At 30.8% G+C, this 21,492-nt stretch overlaps 1 protein-coding gene across 7 annotated transcripts in view; it reads left to right on the forward strand.

The window, feature by feature from the left end:
* The window catches only part of LOC148604899 (exocyst complex component 1-like), a 48,409-nt gene that overhangs the window by 15,786 nt on the left and 11,131 nt on the right, over positions 1-21,492 (forward strand). For 3 of the 7 annotated variants that reach the window (XM_088551067.1, XM_088551069.1, XM_088551068.1), the window contains 10 exons: positions 1,302-1,451; positions 2,550-2,652; positions 4,133-4,290; positions 4,665-4,784; positions 5,392-5,450; positions 6,296-6,325; positions 8,500-8,559; positions 12,033-12,137; positions 17,174-17,300; positions 18,704-18,787. In XM_088551067.1, the coding sequence (XP_088407193.1) occupies positions 1,302-1,451; positions 2,550-2,652; positions 4,133-4,290; positions 4,665-4,784; positions 5,392-5,450; positions 6,296-6,325; positions 8,500-8,559; positions 12,033-12,137; positions 17,174-17,300; positions 18,704-18,787 (996 nt within the window). The remainder of the gene's footprint in view (positions 1-1,301; positions 1,452-2,549; positions 2,653-4,132; positions 4,291-4,664; positions 4,785-5,391; positions 5,451-6,295; positions 6,326-8,499; positions 8,560-12,032; positions 12,138-17,173; positions 17,301-18,703; positions 18,788-21,492) is intronic. The other 4 variants (XM_088551070.1, XM_088551071.1, XM_088551073.1 and 1 more) reach the window with 3 other exon arrangements.

Below are 21,492 nucleotides of genomic sequence, written 5' to 3' on the forward strand. Positions count from 1 at the left end.
ATGATAGAGTTTACAATGCATTGTTGATATATCAGTTGGGTTTTACTAATTATGCATTTTTATGTATTTAATTTAATGTTGATTCATGCTTATCTCATCTGAAGCTGGTTTCATTAAAAGTCTCAAAATTGGGATTTATCTCAAATCCTTCCTTGTCTCAAATGTTTACCAATCATAGATTGCTTGTACTTAAGATCATTTAGAGGAAAACTCAATGATCTGAGAAAAATTTCAATTTGAGATTATTTTATGAAACCCAGGCCTGCTCTATTGAACACCATACAGTTAGAAATTTATGGGGATGTTCTGTTCTTGCACCTTGTCAAGACTCAGACAAATATAACAGAATTAATTTGAAATAAACATCTGGCTGTATTGTGTATTCTTACTATTGAAATGCCATGAACAACTACTTATGGCTTTTAGTATTAACATCAACATTACAATGTGGGTAAAAAGTATTTATATTTGAAATTGACCATCAGTTGGATTTGTTACATTTCCTAATACTGATTATGTCTTATATTTTTTTTAATAAACGTGTTTCATTGAAAATTTGGATGAGCTCAATCAAGGGTACATGGTATCCTTATTTAACAGCATGATAGTAATACAGTTTCAAATCTTGTTCAGAATTTAGGTTTGATAGACTAAAAAAAATGCTTCAACAGGTAAGTAAGACATAGTCAAACATTCTAAGACTTGTATCATGACATTCTGTGGCGTTTGTCTCCTGTTATATTCTTTTCAATTAAGAATTGAATGTTTCATTTGCATGTAAAAGCATTGACTGAAGCACATTTGCTAAAATGTCCAAAATGTTTTACCAGTCAACTCTGTTACAAACCAATTGAAACATTTAAATTGAAACATTCAATTCTAATAATTACATTTCATATGTTTCTCTTATTTTAGATAGACTTATACAGTGATCAATAAAAATTAGTCCACTTAATTGTAGGTGTGGCCTATATAAATAACTAGGAGATGTGTTTCATTGACTCATGATACATCATGAAAAAAGCCAGTTATCCAATGAGATTAGGGTATTTTAATGATATGCACAATAAATGTTATTATTTACTAGTGATTACAGTTACACAGATTACCATTCACAAAGAATTGAAATAGTTTTTATTTTTCATCAAATGACATGAACTTCAGGTAAAAGAATCAATGAGAATATGGTGTCCTTTTTTATTAAAGAAATGGGTTACAAATGATAGAGAACAACCTGATCGTAGTTTGAGTGAATATACATATGAACATGACTTATTTCAATGTTGTGTACTTGTATATAGGGTAATGAAATGGGAGAGACGTTATCTAGACAGGCTGCAGAGTATAAACTGACACCCCACCATACCAGACACAGAGATCTGACTCCCTATGCTGATCTAATGGCCTGGCTTAAAGCTGCTGATTCAAAGGTTTTTGTAGAATTATCTAAGGTATGAACATACAGATGGGTATTAGGATTTTGTTTTGCCCCAAAATATTAATTTTTCATGTACTTGTAGAGGAGGAGAATGTGAAATATAGATTCTCCTACAGTATTGAGTGGTATAATTATCTCCACTTGAGATGGTAAAATATAATTTTTCAACATGCAAGGTTTAGCAAGCATGTTAAAATCGTAATTTTACTATAGAGAGTGGAGAAATAATTTAAATCAGGAATAAGCTGAAGGAGAATTGGTTTCTCCAATTAGATCTGTAGAAACCTTGGAAAATGTAAAATGGCAGGAATACTCTCCCATAAATTTAATAACTATCTGGTAGTTTAAAAGTCGCATGCATTTTTAATCATCAGCTTAGACTGGGAGAAAATTTCTTAAGTGCTTAATATTCATTATTAAATGGTTGTCTGTCTTTATTATGTCTCCACTCAACAAGTAAATAGTATTTTGAATTCATCTTATCGGTCCGTTCCATCCAAATTTCATTACAATTAACTCAGAATCCAATGGATGGATTGATCTCAAATTTGGCTTTATATGCATGGCGTATTTTGTAAACAAATTTGGTGGCTATCAAATATCAACTTCTTGTACAAGTGGGGTATACATAGCATGATGACATGTGCACCATGTTAAATGATAGCTTTGAAACAGCTTAATTTGAATTTAGTACAAAATTATTCTTTCAAATTTATTTTATTTGTTATCTGCTTGCATCAGTAAAATAGCTGCATTAGAAAATTATAGATTTTAATTGACCTGTTTATAAACATCAACTCTGACAATTACAATGAAAGCTTAGAAAATATTTGGTTGGCATCATATTTGCATTGTATTTGTTGTTATAGCATATTTTTGTTTATTTTTCTAGAAACTATCAGAATTGGTTAAAAATATAGTTTATCAAAAAAACTGAAGTTGTTTTTTTTTCTTTATCATCACACTAACCAGTTTTTGTAACTTTTCTTAAAAATTCACATTAGATGTTCTCAAATCCATGTTGGCTTTGCAAGTTCATGTGTTTTTTTAAAGTTAATTTAATTTTTTTTTCTCATCAAATATATACTTACGCTATCAACTTTTTTTTCAGGTATACACACAAAGTCTTAGCAAACTTTACAAGAAAGAAATAGAGGACTTTATAGAATTTTCTAAACATAGGTTGACATCCATACCTGATAGAATTAAACTAGGTCAGTATTTACAAATTTACACCTTCCCAAGTGTACTGTAAATGTTTTAATTTTGGTGGTTGCTAATTTTTGCGGTTGCTAATTTTCGCAGTTGCTAATTTTTGCGGTTGCTAATTTTCGCGGTTGCTAATTTTCACAGATCCTGTCAAGAGAATGTATTCACAGATATCAATTTTCACGTTTCAAACATATTATTAGTGTTAAATAGGGTTAAAAAATAAATTTCTCCTGTACTATTTTTTGCCGTTTTCTGTCAACTATTAAAATAGCGAAAATTAGTACCTTTACAGTATACTGGTAGGGATGTCCATCCTCTATTCCTTTTTTTCCATCCCTATTTGGTTTTGCTTTTGTCTTCATTCTGGTCTAGAAGCTCTTTTAGGTCTTTATGTTTTTTTTATTTAATAGATAAAAAAATAATTATGCAAATGTGACTTGCTTGAGTTAATTGCTTTTCTGCTGCGGGAGATTAGGGCTGTAAACGACTCTTCTCCATCCTTCACAATTTTGAGCTGATCTTGCTGCCTCTGTCCACATTCCTAATCCCATATTATGTCTTTCTCTCTCTCTATGGTTCTCTGCCAGGTTTCTTTTGGCCTTCATCTTTTTCGTCGTCCTTCTGGTGTCAGTGTCAGCACAGTTCTTGGGTGCAAGTTGTTGTCCATTCGTAATACATGGCCTAACCATTTCCATCATCTTGTCTTTATTTGGTGGCTCGTTGTTTCTACTTTTGCTCGTTCTCTCAAATTTTCATTACTTATCTTTTGAGGCCAGTAGATCTTGTAAATGTATCTGAGACGTTTGTGTTGGAATGTATCTAGTAGTTTTTCATCTCCTTATTCAAACGTATGTAACAGAAATTAACTGAATACATTATTTTTTTTTAAGACAGCGTGATTGCTAAAAAGCATTAAACTGATGTTTTTGATTTTTGTCTTTGTTATATTACAACTAAAAATTATTTTAAAAAGCCATAGGTTAAGAGCTTTCTTTTGCAATTAACTGCCTCAGTGGTGTTGTGGTGGCATGCTCCCAATGAGTGTGGGAGGTTGACCAAGTTACACCAAAGACTTTAATATTGATAGTCACTGTTTCTGCACTAAGCATGGGTTATCTTTGAGATAGAATGACATTTAGAATGAATTGTGTGTCTGAATGGTATATGCCTTTCCATGCTTCTGTGAGCTAGCACAATGAAAGTCTGGCTCACACTGTTGGACTAGTACAAAGCAGGGTTTGTTCAATTGACCAAACATTCTTGTCATGATATGCATTAAGTTCTGCTTTAGGATGTGTGTGGTTTTGACAACAATCAATCAATCAATTCCGTTTTGCAAATATCAGAAATTTTCATATCTTAAAATTATATGGCAATATAAGAATTGAGGACAAATATTATACAGAGTTATCTTTCTTTGGTTACATAAAAATGCTTGTTCCTAAAAAAATATGTAAGATGATTTGTTGACTTAACTAACAGGAGCCCAAGCAGCGACCTTATTGTCTGGATCTTCCACCAGTCTACAGAGGTTTGAGGCTAGTAGGAAGAGGTCTGGTTCAATGCAGAGTGTAGATTCTGGTACTGTTTCCTTTCATGGATCTGATGCTGATCTCGCCAATAGACATTTCTTTGATCAGGTAATACACAATCATATGTAATTATAATTTTGGAATCACAAAACTTCTACCAGGCAAAAAAATATGTGTTTCCTATTACACCTTTGAAAAAAAAGTGGTAGGAAGGTTGGGATTTTTTTTTTACATTTTTTGCATCAAATTTGTGGGACAAACATCCTGACTATGGCTGTGCTTATTGAAAATGAATAGGGTCAATAGGGTTTTCAGGGCTTTGTTTATTTTAAAATCTATTTGATTTACTGTTTCAGTAAGCTATGTATTGATTTCTTTTATTTTATGGTGATATGATGAATAAAATATATGGAGTGTGATCTTAAAAGATGTAACAAGAATGTGTACATAATGACAGTTTTTATCATTTAATTTTTTTACAGGTTTTAGACAAGTTGTTGAGTGAATTAGAACCATTCTGTTTGGCTGAACAAGATTTCTGTGTTAGATTCTTTCATCTGATTGGTGATCCAATGAAAGAAGAGACCAAAGAAACAAATAATGTAAGTGGTCAAATTATGAGTTATATACTGGTATGTGAAACAAGTAATATTTTATACTCTCACTTGTCTTGTAGGGGTACATACTGGTAGTCATTTTAGAAATTTCTGTTTGTTCATTTGCTCCATCAATGCATTTGTTTGTTGAGAACTGCTTAGCTAATTCTTTTTGAACTTTAACCCAATGTTATGGATGAAATACTAGACAAAATTATTGTGTAATTTATATTCACTATTCAGACATTTTAAATTTGATAATTTAAGAAATAATGGATATCTGTGATCACAGACAACATTTTCAGGCCTCTATTGTAGATTCTAGTACCAAAATAACCTGTTAATGTCGAGAGTTTAGTTAATAAACTAAAACTATTAATTTAGCAATGTGCAGATATTAATAAAATGTGTCTTGTCATAGCACCACAATGTGTATTATATCTTAAATTTTTGACAAGCATCAATTAATTTTCATGTAGGTATGTACCCTGTACATTTAATCTGAGGCAAGGTTTGTCTTCAGAAAAAAAAACCCAAAAAATTCAGATGAATGATATGTTGAACTCTCATCCTTATTAAATAGTGTTAATACATTGTTGTGGTTTATGTTCAGGAAGATGATGCTGAGACTGGCGATATATGGATGCCAAGGAAAGAAATTCCTGTTATAGAGTAAGTATCATTGTATAAAAAGGTATAATTTATAATAATTATCTAATTGGGGAATGGAGAAGATAGTAAATATCTTTTAAAAACTTATGTTGAGAATACTTCATATTTGTGAAATAAGACAATGAACAAGGTACTTGAATGAGTATCAAAAACATATAAAGTGGTGTTTTTCATGCAATTTAATCAAAGTACAGAAGAAATGAGGTGAAAATGTTCATAAAACATTTGTCCCAGTTGTTAGATTCTATTTAAAATACATATTGACAAGCTAGGTCTGCCTTGTCTTCAACATAGAGTTCACAGCCAAATATGCCACTTATGATAATCAAATGTTGTTTGATTCAAGTGATAATTATAAACATATGTAAGCTGAAACATATAATTATCATATGCGTGATTCATAAATATATGTAAGCTGAAACATACGATTATCATATCATGCTTGATTCATATGATAATCATATGTTACAAACCATATGATTCTCATGTGTGACAAATTTGGCTGTGTATATAGAACAGCAAACTTATCAGCCTCTAATTGATAGTTACTTAAGGAGGTAGACCTATGATAAGGGACACAACTCTTATAAATCATAGGAATGTTTATATTCAGCATTTTTTCGTCAATCTCATGTAGGCATCAAAGTACTGATTTCATTCTGTTAATAAAAAGATTGGTAGACATGTGGTACAAACATCACTGGTTTCAAGAGTTATGTCCCTTATCTTAGGTCTACCTTCTTAATAACTAGGTACTCATATGAGTGTTGATATCACAAGCATGCACTCTATGTTACAAAAATACACATTAAAGTTTACTTTCATACTTGTTAATGTTTTGTCAGAGTTGACAATGCAGAGATGATGCATTATAAGTAAGTATTTGGGCACATTATGATGTTGTAAAAGCACTAGTACTTCTCTCTCTAACAACTTGTCTTTTTCTTTGTTAGGAAATGTGGTTACTTTTCTTCAATCATACAATACCTTTGTTTTGCTCATGTAAAAAATGGATTGGTTTTTTTTGGGGGGAATATGAAAGTAAAAAATTTTAACCACCAATGAGTTTTAAAATAGTGACTGCCAAAAATGTGTATTACATTGCCTCTGACAGTACTTGAACCAATCCCTGCAACTTAAGTCTGCATCGATCACCAGTCAGTTTCAGTCAGTCAAAGGAATCCTTAAACCGTTGCTTCCATTACTTGACCACAGAGCAGTCAATGTATTGTATTACGTTGTTTAGGTTTTTACACATGTTTACATAATGCAATAGATTAAAACATCAATTAATTACAGGTACTTCCATTTGACATTTGTTTTATATTTAACAAAATACAATATGTAAATTTAATATTTTGAATTTAAGGTAAATTTAATATGGTAGCATTTTTCCAGTTGAAATTCTTAAATTTACCATGTTTACATGAACCAGTTATCCATCATTTACATAACAAAACTGCTATAAGATCATCACCGCTCATTGGTTATCAATTTGTCAGCCGTCATTGATCAGTCAAATAGTTGCATGGATCTGTTCAGGGACTGTACATGTATGATAAATATCACATTTCTCTCTGGTTCAAAATAATTCAGACTTCAATTATTCACAATTATTGAGATGAACTTTTTTCATTATCATTTTGGGTGATAAAGGAGTGCTGTCCAGATATATTGACATGTAGTTTGCCAAATTCAATTTGAAATCAATGCGTATGATTGCTGAAAAAGTACTTTTACTATTAGGAGACTACACTTTCACGATTTATCGAACATGTACCTTTAGAACTAAACTGTTCTGAGTCCAATTTCATTGAATATCTTGTATTGAGATGATTGGTTGAAGCTTGAGTTCAGGAGAGATTAAAAGAAAAAAATCTGTCGAGATGTTTAATGAATTGGGCGCTGTTTCTTTGCTATGTTGATAAAAAAAAATCTTGTAGAGCTTCAATGTATGACTTAAAGCTTTCTTTTAAAATGCTTTCGAATTACTCTTTTTTTGTAAAACAAGGGTTACTAACTTTGCTTTGATAAACACATTTTTTTTGTCCATAAGTTTAAATAATGGTTATAATATTTTTAGTCCTTTTTTTTTAAATAAAAGTACTTGTTAATATACATGTATTTTGCAAAGAACACATGTAAAAACTTGTATTACTAAGGACTATTAGATCTACTTCTTGTAATCATGTATCTTCTTATGATGTTATCATTTTCATCTAATACCTATGAATTTACACAAAAAGGAACAATAGAAAGGAAAACAAGAATCACTGAAAAAAGATCTTAAAAATCAAGACATCTTCCTGAATAATAGCCAATAATACTTAGCACTTCTTATGGTATACTCTTAAGTCTTTGGCATACAAGTTTGACTTTTGTCTGTACATGGATATATATATGTCAGACACATGATTATTTTTTTCCAGCTAAAACTTTGGAATCCCATGCAAAGGATTTAAAATTTAGCATACTGTTTTAGTATGATTGAATTATTGTATGTGAGACTACTTTAAATTCCTGTCACAAATTTAACTACATGTAATTGATAATAGGTGAGAACATCCTTACCTACATGTATTACCAAACTTTGTCTTTATAATTAACATTTCTGTTGTAAAAAAGAATCAGAGTTTAAGTTAAACTATCTTTTTATTGTTGCTTTTTGTTTATACCAGGGATTGAATTTCACTAACTAAATTTAGCAAGTACTGAAAATTGACACTTGCTAAATTTAGCAAGCACTGAAAATTGACACTTGCTAAATTCTTCTTTTTTCTGGACTTTATCTACAATATTACATTTAGAATTCCACAAGCAAATTTTAGCAAGTGGAAATAATTTTTATTAGTAAAATTGAATTTCAGCTGGCATTGAGGAAGTACCAGTATTTCCCCTTTAATTCGATCACTGAATGCCCCATGTTATTATACATTTTTCAGGAAATATTTTTAGGAACTGTATAGTATTCTAGCATAGGCTGTGTATTCTTTCACTATTGCTACTCTGTTATGTAATGTCTCCTATTTATTAATGCTTACTTTTTTAGGGAGTATTTCATGGAAAATTTAGGTGAAGGTTTATATCGGAAACGTAGAACGAACCTTATGTAAGTCAGACATTGACAGCATTCTAGTTTCATTGTTGTCATGTGGCTTCCATGCATCCCTACCTCCACCTTGAAGAGTAACTTTTCCATCTCACTTTCCCTGATCAGTTTACTGTTATTATGAAAATACTTATGAAACTAAAAAAAAATTTCTTTAGCAGAAAGGGGAAAATAATTTGTTGCATAGTCATAGCTGTGTGGCTGTTAATATTTTGAATAGAGTTAGTTTATTTGCGTAAAAAGTTGTTTTGGTGTAGTAATGTACCGTTGTAAGTGTGTGAACTGTTGTCTTAAGCCTCTTTTCTTTTAAGTCTTTATTCTTTATTCATGTAGTGTAAATTCAGTTGGCATTGCAATTAGAAATTAATTTTATATTTGGAGGTTATGGAAATGTCAGTAAAAAAAAATATTTTGTAAGTCTGAGTAATGGAATATGTATTATACAGTTTAGTGTACAATGCACATGTACATGAAAATTGTGTACAAGTCCTTATTGTACTGGAAACCTGTATTTGTTGAGCTGAGAGTCCAATAAAGGTTTTCGGTACAATATGGCTGAGGAAAAAATACATATTTTGCAGTAAAGGACATCTATTTTTAGACCAGATAGGGAAAACGATTCAATTTGTGGAATTATTTATCTATTTCTGACATCAAATATTCCTAAAATGAAGAAATGGGTTCCAGGTTGGTGATACTGGACTTCTGTGGTCTCTAGTGTTGTCAGTGTGATTAAATTTGTGGACTGTACATTTTCACAATTTCTGCTTTTTGGCAGGTTAAGAAAATTCTTTATCTGAAGAATATTCAAATCATAACAATTTGAAAAGGAAATACTGATATCTTTGGTACTTAATAGATGTTATGACAATGATGGTTTCATTTTTCTGTCACTTTCAGTTTTTAAATTTTTTTTATTTAGTTTATGACTCAAAACCCTGTATTTTTAGGTGTTATGTACAGGGTTGAGATACTGGTCATTTTAATTCAATATGAGCTTATCTTGAAATCAAATACAAACTTGTGTATGACAAAAATGTTATTTTGTTTTCTCTATAAATAACACTAGGATACATTCTTCAAAGATATTCTTTCTTTTAATCATTTTTTTGCTGCTTGATTTTTTGCATGTTGTTCTATATTTGAATTACTGGTAGCTAGATGTTCAAATTTGTTGTTACAAAAGATCAATAAGTAGTTTAAATAATCAAGTTGTAATTTATTATGCCGAGTTGTTTTTGTTAAAATTTTTTTACCATTTTTATCTCTTAATATCATACAAGTAATTTTTACAAGCACTTTTTGGGCATGTAATGACCTAGTTTGATTTTTTATGATTAATACATTTTGAAGAGTTACATGTATTTGAGTTAGTAGTGGCATGTTAATTAAACAAAGCATGTTTTAGTGTCAAGTATTTCAATAGGTAGATTTTCAGGAGTTTCAAACTATATTATAAACACTGTTCCTTCCAGAATACTGTATCAAAATAGATCACCTACCACAGCATTGAAACTATTGTTCATGGACCCATTTTCATGGTTTCTGTATTTTTGAATCCATGAAATATAAACTTCCATTAATAGCTACAGGCCAAGATTTTAGAAAAAAATCAAGTGGAGGTTTTTCTCTAATCTTCAGTTACAAATGCTTGGATTGGTTGAAATTCGAGTTTAGGAAGGAATTGAGAAAAGTCTCAAACTGAGATTCTTTATAAAACCAGAACCAGATGCATCTAGGAGATATTTGTATTGAGTCTATACTAGGATAAGTGTAGACTGATCTTTGCAACCATAAAATCCCAAATAACCTTTCAAATCATCAAATACAATACAGTTATCTCCATTTTTTATGTGGTTTTGACTTTCCATAATAAAAAAGTCACTTCTTTTCATGACAGGGGGTACTTTAAAATTTTAGGTCTTTTGAGCATGAAATTGACAAATTCCACTAATTGTAATAAACCACGAGAATAGATGCCCATGAACATGTACTTTCTCAGAACCTTCAAGTTACTACTCCACCTTTCCATTTCCACACTACACACAGATCAACATATATGTCATCTTTCAAATACAATCATGTACATGTATTTTATTTCAGATTACCAATACAAATGAGTGCTTTACATATCAGCAAATACTTTAAAAATACCCATTTGTTTTAAGGGAACAAGTGTACAAATGATTGTATAAAAATTATTCCCCATTTAATACAACATATCAACTTACAGCGCATGCAATAATCATGTTCAGAAGTTGTTTTCTGTGTTTAAATGGCAGTCAAGAGATTTAAAGTTGCTATCAGTACTTTTTGAATTGTTCAGATTTTCTCTCAACTGTCCAGTTAACTATCAAACAAATTTTATCAGACCAACACTATCTCCTGAACATCATCATTGAATGTGTTGTAAATCATGAAAAATAATACATTGTACATTTAAGTGAAAAAAACAAAAAATTAGTACGTTGTAAAGTAATTAAAAAAAATTTCATTCAGGTAAGTTGTGATTTAAAATTTGTGCATACTCTATTTTAACTTTAAAGCATATTTTTGCACTCTCAAATTTGTCTTTAATAATGTTGAAACTTCTTATCAGCAATTTTGTATGTACATGTATATGCATAATGAGACTTTCATATATAAAAGGTGCTATTTATATTTGCAATATTTCTCAGTTAATACTCATACATAGGAAAGATATAATAGAGTTCTCACAATAGATTGATATGCTGCAGTGGGTTCAAAGGTTTGTTTATTGGTCATAAAATGAGCATAGAGAAACTTTATATGTGTGTGTGTGTTTATTTATCTGAAGAATGCATATATTGCATCTTGCAAATGTTTTAAACTGAAAGGTAATAATTTTACATACTGTGAAAGTACTAGTGTTCGTGGGGTACAAATTTTTGTAGTTTTCATGGGAAGGCAAAACTACAAAATTTGGTTCCCAAAGAGATTCCCATTAATGTGTATACTGAAAACTTAAAAACCAAGAATTCAAGAATCCACGAACTTGTATTTATTCGCTGATCCACGAAAATTGGTATCCACGAATTTAGGTACTTCACAGTAATATGTTGATGAACACATGTGGACAGAATCACACTTCTTTGAAAATACTGATGGTAACTTTTTATGGATTTTAGTTTGATGGAAAAAATTTGAAAGATTATACTAAGTTAAGTTTCTATCTAGAATACTGAACAAAATTGTAAAATTAAAAAAATTCTGGATCACCGGCTAAAATTGTATGATTATTACGATTTTTGTTCACTGACAAAAAATTGTCAGATTAAATAGGAATCTGCATTGACAAAAAATTGTCAGATTAAATAGGATTGTGGATCACTGACAAAAAAACTGTCAGATTTTAATGATTATGTCAGATAATCCAAGATTTTTGAATACTGACAAAAAATTGTCAACTTGTTTATATACAGGACAACAGCTCTGATCAGTGTATTTTGTAGGAGACAGATCAATGAAGAAGTGAGGAAGATGATGGGTGAACTGTTTACAAACCTGGAAGGAGAATTAGAAAATTTCATTGCATATGCTGATAAACTGGATGGCTTGTAAGTTGTATGGACTGATTGTATGTTGTTATGTTATTATGTCAATTTTACACATGATTTTTACATAGGTGCATTACAGGGATGGATACAGGATTTCAAGTTGGGGCATAAATAGAATTAAAGGCTAGGAGAAACAAGGTTGGAAAATTGTTTATGGTAGAATTCGCAAAAAAATCAATATTTCATTCAAAAATTATACTTCCCCAGTTTCATAAGGGGGAAATGCCCAGTTTGTCCCCTATAAATCTGTGCATTACTATAAATGAATTTGTATTTTCCCTTGATGTACCCCAGGAAAGTTTTTTTAGAGGTAGTATGAAGTTTTAAAGCCACTCTTCATACTTTCTGTACATTATATGTTTTATAAGAGGTCTAACTTATCTATATTACGTATGTTTACTTACAACAAAAATATCTTCTTATAATGTTTTGTTTAAAAAATCACGGAAGTTGACTGAACCCAGTTAAAAAGTATTTACAAGCTGTTGTATCATTTACATGTGGAAAATGACAGGGGTTCAAATTTACTTTCAAGGGTGAAAAGTCATGGACTTAATTTTACATTCTAACTGAAAGGTCTTCTAGAAGGAAGTGAAAAGTCTCCAATAAGAGTGAGTGTAAAACATGCTTGTTCCAGGACCTTGGTTCATGAATTTTCAATAGTATTGCATCAAATGTTGAGGTCTTGAATCTTGGACCAGTCTGAATTTGAATTTCTATTTAATGTCACAAATTATCATTTTTATGCATTTTTCTAATGAAATTGAGATGCTCTCTTATCTAGAAATATAGGCATCATGTTTTGACAAACTAAATACATTAGGTTTTCAATGTTATAATACATAAGTTGTCAACCCATGAAGGTCATACTTACTTCATATAAATATGTCACGAATTCTGGTGTTTTCCAAAATGTAGTCAAATTTTTATCTTGATTTAGCCTATTGTTTATCATGTTATACATGCACAAACTCCTAAAAAGGTATTGTCAGCAAAATAAGCACTCATTTTATCAGTATAATGCAATATCCATTTTGAAAGGTTATTCTCAGAGTCAGTTTTAATGTAGATAGAAAATACCCATTTCTTCTTTAAGATGTGGATGTGTCAATGGTACAGTCAAACCAGGTAGAGTAAAAATTGTGGTCATAAGAGACAGATGGTCTTAATTTTCAGGTTAATTTTACAATGCTTTAAGACAGGTTATTGCTAAATAAAGGTGGTTGCTAAGACAGGTTTGCAATTAAATTTCACCATTTCACCCATTATTACATCTCAAACCTAGTTCTTTGTTTAGAAAAAATAGACTGATCTTCTTGATATGAGTCTTACATTTCTTCCTATTAAAATTCAATAGAAATATTGTATTTAATGGCTGTTGATATTTTTTTTCCTAAATATGATTAAATTAATACCCCCAAAATTCACAGCACATTTATCTCAGAATTATCAGTTATGGTTTTTGGAAAGGATCCATTTGGATCTTACTTCACATGAGTAAAAAACTATGAAAAACATTGTAAAAGTTCACCTGATATTGAAGTGTAATATTTTAATCAACTTTTAAGGTACCTTATTAGTTTGAAGTTGGTAATTTAATTAACTGTGTAGGACGCTTGTCTTTAGCAGGTATTTAATTCTGAAATTGCAGCTTGAAGTCTGGGTTTCTCTAAAAATCACATAGGAAGTGTTTCTTCTCGTATTCAGGGGTTTAAATTTACTTTCAAACATGGAAGGTCATGGAATTTTCCAAGTTTCAAATCGTTGGTCCACTAACGTTGTCAGTAAAGTGACAATAAAAAAGGTTGATTGTGACCAGCCTTGGTTATCATAATTTAAAATCAAGGTCCTAAGTCAGAAATTGAGGGCTCTTGAACCTTGGGCATATACTCATTTGAACCTCTGCTATTTGGTATTTAATACTAAGTAGCCATGATGTATTTAGTAGCCCTTTAGATATCCCCACAATGTTTGTTTCAAAATGAATGCTGTATATTATGAGATATATTTTTACTAGATGTGTAGTATAAAATGGTGTACAGTTTTGGCAGAATATTTTCCCAAACTTTTTATAGTAGAATTCACTGTAATTTACACAGCATTGACTTACACTATTATTCTTAAAAACATTGTCTATTAACTTCATTTCCAGAATCTCCAGAATTTTTTTTTTTTTTTTTTTTTTTGCAAAAGATATACATGAGTCACTTATTATGAACTTTTGCCTGGCTTAGTTGGATTTATACTTAAACTTTCTTTTCTTTTTTTTTTTTTTTTAATTTTTTTTGTCATTTTTTGATAAGTAGAACTCTTAAGTGTTTCATATGTTGCACTTTTTTTATTATTTTTAATCAAAAATGAGAATCTGCTTCACACTGTTCAATTTGCAGTTTTACAAGGTAAATTGATTCTAAGGGAATTCTAACACATATTTTTCAGGGCATTTATTTGTTTATATTAGTTTTTTTTATTTTTTCTGTGCGAAAAAATTTGAATATGTAAAGGTAGTCTGTGTGTTCACATGTAGCAGGAAATTTCATGAGCTTAAATTTTGGTATCGTGTATCATAAAATTAGATAATGACTAAAAGACAATGGGTTGGAACAAAATATATACAGAATAACAGTAGCTTTGAAGTACATACAGAAAATATCCCAATGAACCAACTAAGGTGAGATGTGATGTCCTGTTGAGATGTTCATAATTGGTGTTATTCTGTTTATCAGCAATGTCAGAGTCAGTTTGATGTAATATTGTCATTGGAAGTTGCCAATACATATTTTAGTTCCACAGCCGTAGTAAAATATCAGGCAGTAAGAACAATATAAAATACATGACAATATATTTTAGTTCCACAGCAGTAGCCTGAGAAATAAAATTTCAGTCAGTAGGAACAATAGAATATTGAAGAAGTTGCAGATAAAGTATAATCATTTTAAAATTAATAAAGGTGTGAAGTTTTTACATTGTTACATGTTTAGACAAACCCTGTCATCAGTGGCTGATTTCTTGATTTGCCCATTTACACTGTTCTATCGGATATTTGGCTTCAGGAAATGTGGGATAATTGAAGTGAATATGTAAGTGTGAATCCATTGGTTGTTATTAGCATGTAGATATTCAAGAATGTTGATAATATGAAAAATACTTTCTTTAAGTGAAAGATCAAGGATTTTGGACGGGCTTACAAAGGTTATTGTATGTTCAATAAGATGCCTATCTTTATATTAATTGTATCCTGATACTCTATCAAGTCTTCCCAGAACCTATTTCTCTAATATTATTTTATACTATGCATTTTGTTTTACTAGGTCTATGTACTAATCTGTCAGTCTGTCTGTTTGTCTGTCATGCCCTATAGGTTTAGGTTTGCATTTATATGAAAAGACACAAAATACTCATGAAATTACGCACATGTAAATCACTACTGGTTTTTATACAGCATATACAATTATGATGTTGAGGGGATAAAGTTTGCCTTCCCTAAAGTAAGTGACCATTACCCAACAAACTTTTTAAGGTATATAATTAGACAATTAAGAAGGAGATTTATAATTCATTTCATTGGTACTTTAATCTGTGTTTGATAGAAAGTTTAATCTTTTTGTCAATATCAGGTAATATTTATCCAATCAAGAGAAGATCAACAATCATCATTGTTTGTAATATTTAAGGAATGATGTTATATTTTTTCAGTCTGTGAAGAAATAATCTCAATCATGTGGTGCACAGTAAATAAACTATGTAGGAGGTTATTTTATTGTGTGCACCACAGGCATTGAGGTTATTTCAGATAGACTGAAAAAATCTAACAGTCATTCCTTATAATATAATTTAAGTACCAAACTTTAATGATTAAATTATTAAAAGAAAGTTTGATGATGTCACAGTCATTACAAAATTTGGTCTATGAGATAATAACTGAATTTTTTTATCCAATCAGAATCAATGTTACTTCTGAAATTAATGTATAAAAATATGTGCCATTTAACAGTTGTGACATGATAGTTACAGGTTAGCAAAACATCAGTGTTGCATCATCATGTTTATTTATTTTATTCATTTTAGTGGAAAAATGTAAATAAATTTCTTACAGTTGACTATTTCCCTTGAAATTAGATAATAGAAAATTGCAAAATTTTTGCTACAGCTAAGTTTGAAAAATAATTTTTGTTATTACATGTTTGTGAAACTAGTCTAAAGTCTGAAAACTTGTCTAAACTAGACACTGAAAAAGTCTAAACGGTTTGGTTTTGGTAGGTGTTTTCAGATCATCTGTAATTGTTCTTGGTAGAACTTATGTAAGAATTAATTATACCTCCACTTTCAGTTGGGGGTATATAGTGATAGGGGTGTCAGTCCTTCCATCAGTACTTCTTACCTCCCTTTACACAGAGGGATACCAATCTCTTATCCATTACTCCTACATAATTAAATGGAATTAATTGATACCTTCACAGAATCTTCATTGCATATTCCTATTGTGCATCTCCAATTTTAGATTTTTGATCCAAATCAATTTAGAGATTAAAAGGAGCATGTTTTCAAATTGGGGAATGGGTGTATCAATTTAGTAAGCAATGCTCATAGTTTTCTAGTTTTTTGCTGTTTCTGCTGATTTTTATCCAACAGTCACATTTGCCAGACCAGTGACATTGCATTAATGCCATTTAGAGTTTACCAAAACATACACAGGCAAAGTTTTTCACATGAATTTCCTCTGAAGTAAGCTTTAGCTGAAACTCAGACGAAAATCATGTGAAGTTTATGTGAATTTAGTGTTACCTAAATTGAAAATTGTATGAACAAATCTAAAGTTAGTTTCACTTGAATCTCATGCTAATGATTAACACAAGATCTTGATTCAGGAGAAAATTATGTGAACTGTGCAGAAGATATGCCTGTATATAAGACTGTCATTGGCAATATATGAAAATCAGATTTTTGACTATTTCCAGTTCCACTAGAACTAACTTGTAGTTTCAGTCTATTTACATTATCATTATTTTTTACTATGATATTCTTTTTTTTGACAGTTACTCAATGTATATGTTGGTAAGGATGAGTCAGCATGTTAACAATGCCCAGGACACAGGTTCATTTCTTAGCGTGACCTTTGCCAGTTGTCTTGTTAAAATCAAAAGAAACTTCGACAAATTCATTGTAAGTAGTTTGTATTTATAGAATACAGTCTAAAGTAATCTAGAAAATTTTAATAACATTCTTATGACCAAATTAATGTTTACAATGAAAAATTCTGCACATAATATTTAAAAAAATGTTTAAAAATACTTAGTAACTCCTGACTTGTAAAAAAAAAAGAAAGTAAGTGTGATGAGCAAATGTTTTAATGATTTTTTCTATTCTGTGGTTGCTAATAAACTGTTAATGATAATGTTAGATATGGAATTATTTTTCCCTCCTTAAATGAGTAGTAATGTTTTTGAGGAAGGGACGTTTATTATGTTTGCTATTACTCAGAAACTGTTAATAAGCAAGCTGAAATAGGAAATACATTTATTAATGTAAATTAACCTGTTATTTGTGACTATCAAACTGGCAAGTTCTCACTGCAAATAAATAAATGGATAATTTTAAATGCAGCTGTATAATGTTAATGAATTTCTAAAAGTAGTCTGATTTTTTATGAGAAAAATCAATACTATGAAAGTATTTTTGTTTAACCTTGAAATGGGTAACCATGGTAACCCAATCAGTTAGATGTGAATTCCTAACTGTAAAACTGTTATATGTTTTTGTCTTATTTATTAAACTGACATTGATGTCATGCATTAAGAAAATTCTTTAATATGGATTAATATACAAAAAAATAAGATAAAATATAAATATACAAATTAGACAACTTGAAAATTCCCCAAATTCATATTTTGCTCAGTTATATGAAAACCTGTTACCAAGTTTAACAAAACTTGGCAGAAATGATGTATGCGAGAGCTTCAACTAAAGATTGACTTTTGGTTTGGTTCCATTTGATCTGAAAAAAAATGGCTGCCGTAGGATATCTAAACTTCTGTTTGGCCAATTTTCAAGATCAAATCCTCTGAAAGCAGAGGTGCCAATGTTTGGAACTAAATGTCTTTAATGGCCTCAATGCCTTCTGCAAACAATCCACTTTTTGTATGGCTCAGCTGGCTAAGAGGGTGGATACAGCCACTCAAAATTGCAGTTGAAACCCTATGGGGAAAAACAATTCGGCCTATATCTCTTATTTTACCTAGCCAATAATGACCAAACTTGGCTAAAATATTCAACTTGGGTCCACTTCAGTAAACAAGATGGCTTGCAGAGGCTGCTGATTTGCCAATTCCCTATTTGGAAACACATTTTGGACTATGTATTTGCTTTTTTGTGGCTCAGGTCGTTCAATGAATAACAGGAATGATGACCATGTAAGTATAGGAAACTCATGAAACCTTTTGTTTTAATGATCAAATGAATTGACCACCAGATTTCCAATTTGCCAGGTGAGCAATGCCGGCTCTTTTATAGAGCCTCTAGTTTTACATTATTGTCTAAACTTGTAATTATTTAAAATTTTTCCACAGCAAAACCAAATTGCCACAATAGAGGAAACTAAAGTGCAGAAGAAAAGCAGATGTGGGATTATAGGATTTGTTCATAGTTTTGGGGTAAGTCCACAATAATAGTAGAAACCTATGTATAGTGGTATATTATTAGGGTAAGTCCACAGTGGTAGAAACCTGTGTATAGTGGTACATTATTAGGTTAAGTCCAGTGGTAGAAACCTTTGTATAATGGAATAGTATTGGGATAAGTCAACTGAGGGAGAAACCTGTGTATAATGGAATACTATTGAGGTAAGTCCACTGTGGTAAAAATCTGTGTATAATGGAATAGTGTTGGGGGAAGTCCTCCATGGTAAAAATTGTGTAATGGTATACTACTAGGGTTAAATCATAATTGTAGAAACAAATGAAGGGGTTAGATGCTTGCCCTTTCAGACTATTCCAGAATCTTGGTTGATGTGTAATTTTTTGTCAGTCCCTGAATGAATGCTAATTGTTTTAGCCCGTTTATTCTGACATTTGTCTTATCCAACACAGTAACTATGGTAACCTGATCCTACTGTGTCTTATTAGGCTTGTTCCAATTCAGCCTTAGCTGTCAAATTTGGTACATAAAATTATTCCTATTTTGCCTTATTAAGATTTGGATTGAATTAAGGTGAAATGAGAACTTGTGTAAACATGTGCTACTTGTGTTTTTATAGCAATTAAACCTTATAAACACATACATATGTAGATTTTTATATTGTTTGTTGGTCTTTTTGGTTATTAACAGGAATGTGCAATATGCAGTTAACAGAAATTATCATTTTAAGGGAAAATATCTAATACTTTCAATGTTAAAGAGTGACATATTCTTTTTTCATGTATAATTAGATTCCTTCCATAGTCTGTGGTCAAAGAAAGAGAAAATGTTGTTGTAAAAACAAAAATCTTTAGAAAACTGAGGGGTTTATTCCTCAAATGCCAACAACTTTTGATCTACTGACAATAACAATGACATCTACCTACAACTTTGACCCTGGTCCATGCTCCCAGTTTTTAGTGGAGTCGGAGTTGCTCATTTACTTTTGTTACTTTGTATGTATGATTTTAGTTACTTTATGTTCTTTGTTGTGTATGTCTGTTTTCCATTTCTGGTCTTTGTCACTGGATTACATTCTTTTGATTACCACTATGGCCTTGGTTCCCTTGGTTACTCTTTGATTACCACTATAACCTTGGTTCCCTTGGTTACTCTTTGATTACCACTATAACATTGGTTCCCTTGGTTACTCTTTGACTAGGACATAGTATTCAGAAAACTGGAACTCTTAAAATCTTGTCTTTTTATAACAAATTTTTATTAAGAAAAATTGTAATTTGCAAAGAATTCAAATATTTTATATTTGTGACTTAAACAGAAAAAAAACTTATAAAAATTGATACTATGATTATAATTTTATAATTGTTTTGCCTTGAACACCTCATTAGTTTACAGTTTTGTTTTTTAGAACAGAAAAATTGGAATTCCCATTTCCCTGTAGTACTTTTTATACATGTAATACACAACTAAGGCAAAATGGGAACTTGCCATAAGTTTCAGTGTACTTTTAACCTTATTAGTTTGTTGCCTTTGTTTTGCATTTAACCTAATTGTCTCCTGGGAGAATTTTTCACACTTTCTCGTGTGTTTCTACCTCTTCTGTGTAAATCTCCACTGGAGTTATGTGTTATTGTCCTTTGTACATGTCCATGTGTATAAACCAGATTTTGGGTTCTCACCAAATTGTTATAAGGTAATTAGCTCAGTTTTTGTGACCCAGATTTTGGTTAAATACTGTTTTTATTATGACTCAACAAGTTTTAGAATTTAAATAAGAGAAAAAGATTTGACAGGAGTTATAAATATAGTGTGATCTACGAGATATTGGAGTAGATATTAACTTACACTTTGTTTATCCTGGAGTGCTTAATAGTTTTATTAGTTATGTCAATTTAACAGAATGTGTATATTGCTGCATGAAACTATAAGGGATACCTGGAGATATAGCTGTAGAATACAACTAATGATTCACCTCTGTGACTATTACATTTTATATTTACAATGATATCTTCATGAATGACTGCTAATTTTTCAATTCTTTATCAAGTATTCTAAAAATAGAGGAGTTAATTTGTACTAATTTTCAGTCCTCTTCATTAACATTGAAGTCCTGTAAACTTAAGATGATTGTCTCCTTGATATTTTACCTTTATATATCATCAATAGGTTCTTTATATGGGTACTTACCACATTTAGTCTATTTGATACTTTAAGACTGTTTTTCACACTTTCTCATGTGTTTCTACCTCTTCTGTGTAAATCTTCACTGGAGTTATGTGTTATTGTCCTTTGTACATGTCCATGTGTTTAGGTTACAGACCACCAATTCAACCAATGAGCATTTGGAACGTACGCAAAAATAGTCCTACGCAGAAATTACCCCTGTTCCTCATAGTGCTGTGAAAAAAGTTCTCATCTCATTTAAAAAATTTAAACAGTTTCTGAAAGGAAAAACATTTCTGTACATTTTATAGGTGCATTTTGCTTCTTGTGATGTGAAGCCCAATCTCCATAATGATTTCTAAATATACCCCTATCTTGTGAAAACACTGGGATTTCCCATGCTATTTATAGACACTTCACTTCCGGTGACCAGTACTGCACTGCAAGTCTGCTAACCCCACATGCCATTCTGAGGATTGTGAGCTGACATATGTAGAATCATGCTGATATATAGTCATCTGCAGGTTAAAGTTAAGGTAAAGTCCAGAGAAGCCATTGA

This window comes from Perna viridis, chromosome 10 (genome assembly GCF_037379345.1).
Source record: "Perna viridis isolate PV_CMFRI_1.1 ecotype Kerala chromosome 10, ASM3737934v1, whole genome shotgun sequence".
Lineage (NCBI taxonomy): Eukaryota > Metazoa > Mollusca > Bivalvia > Mytilida > Mytilidae > Perna > Perna viridis.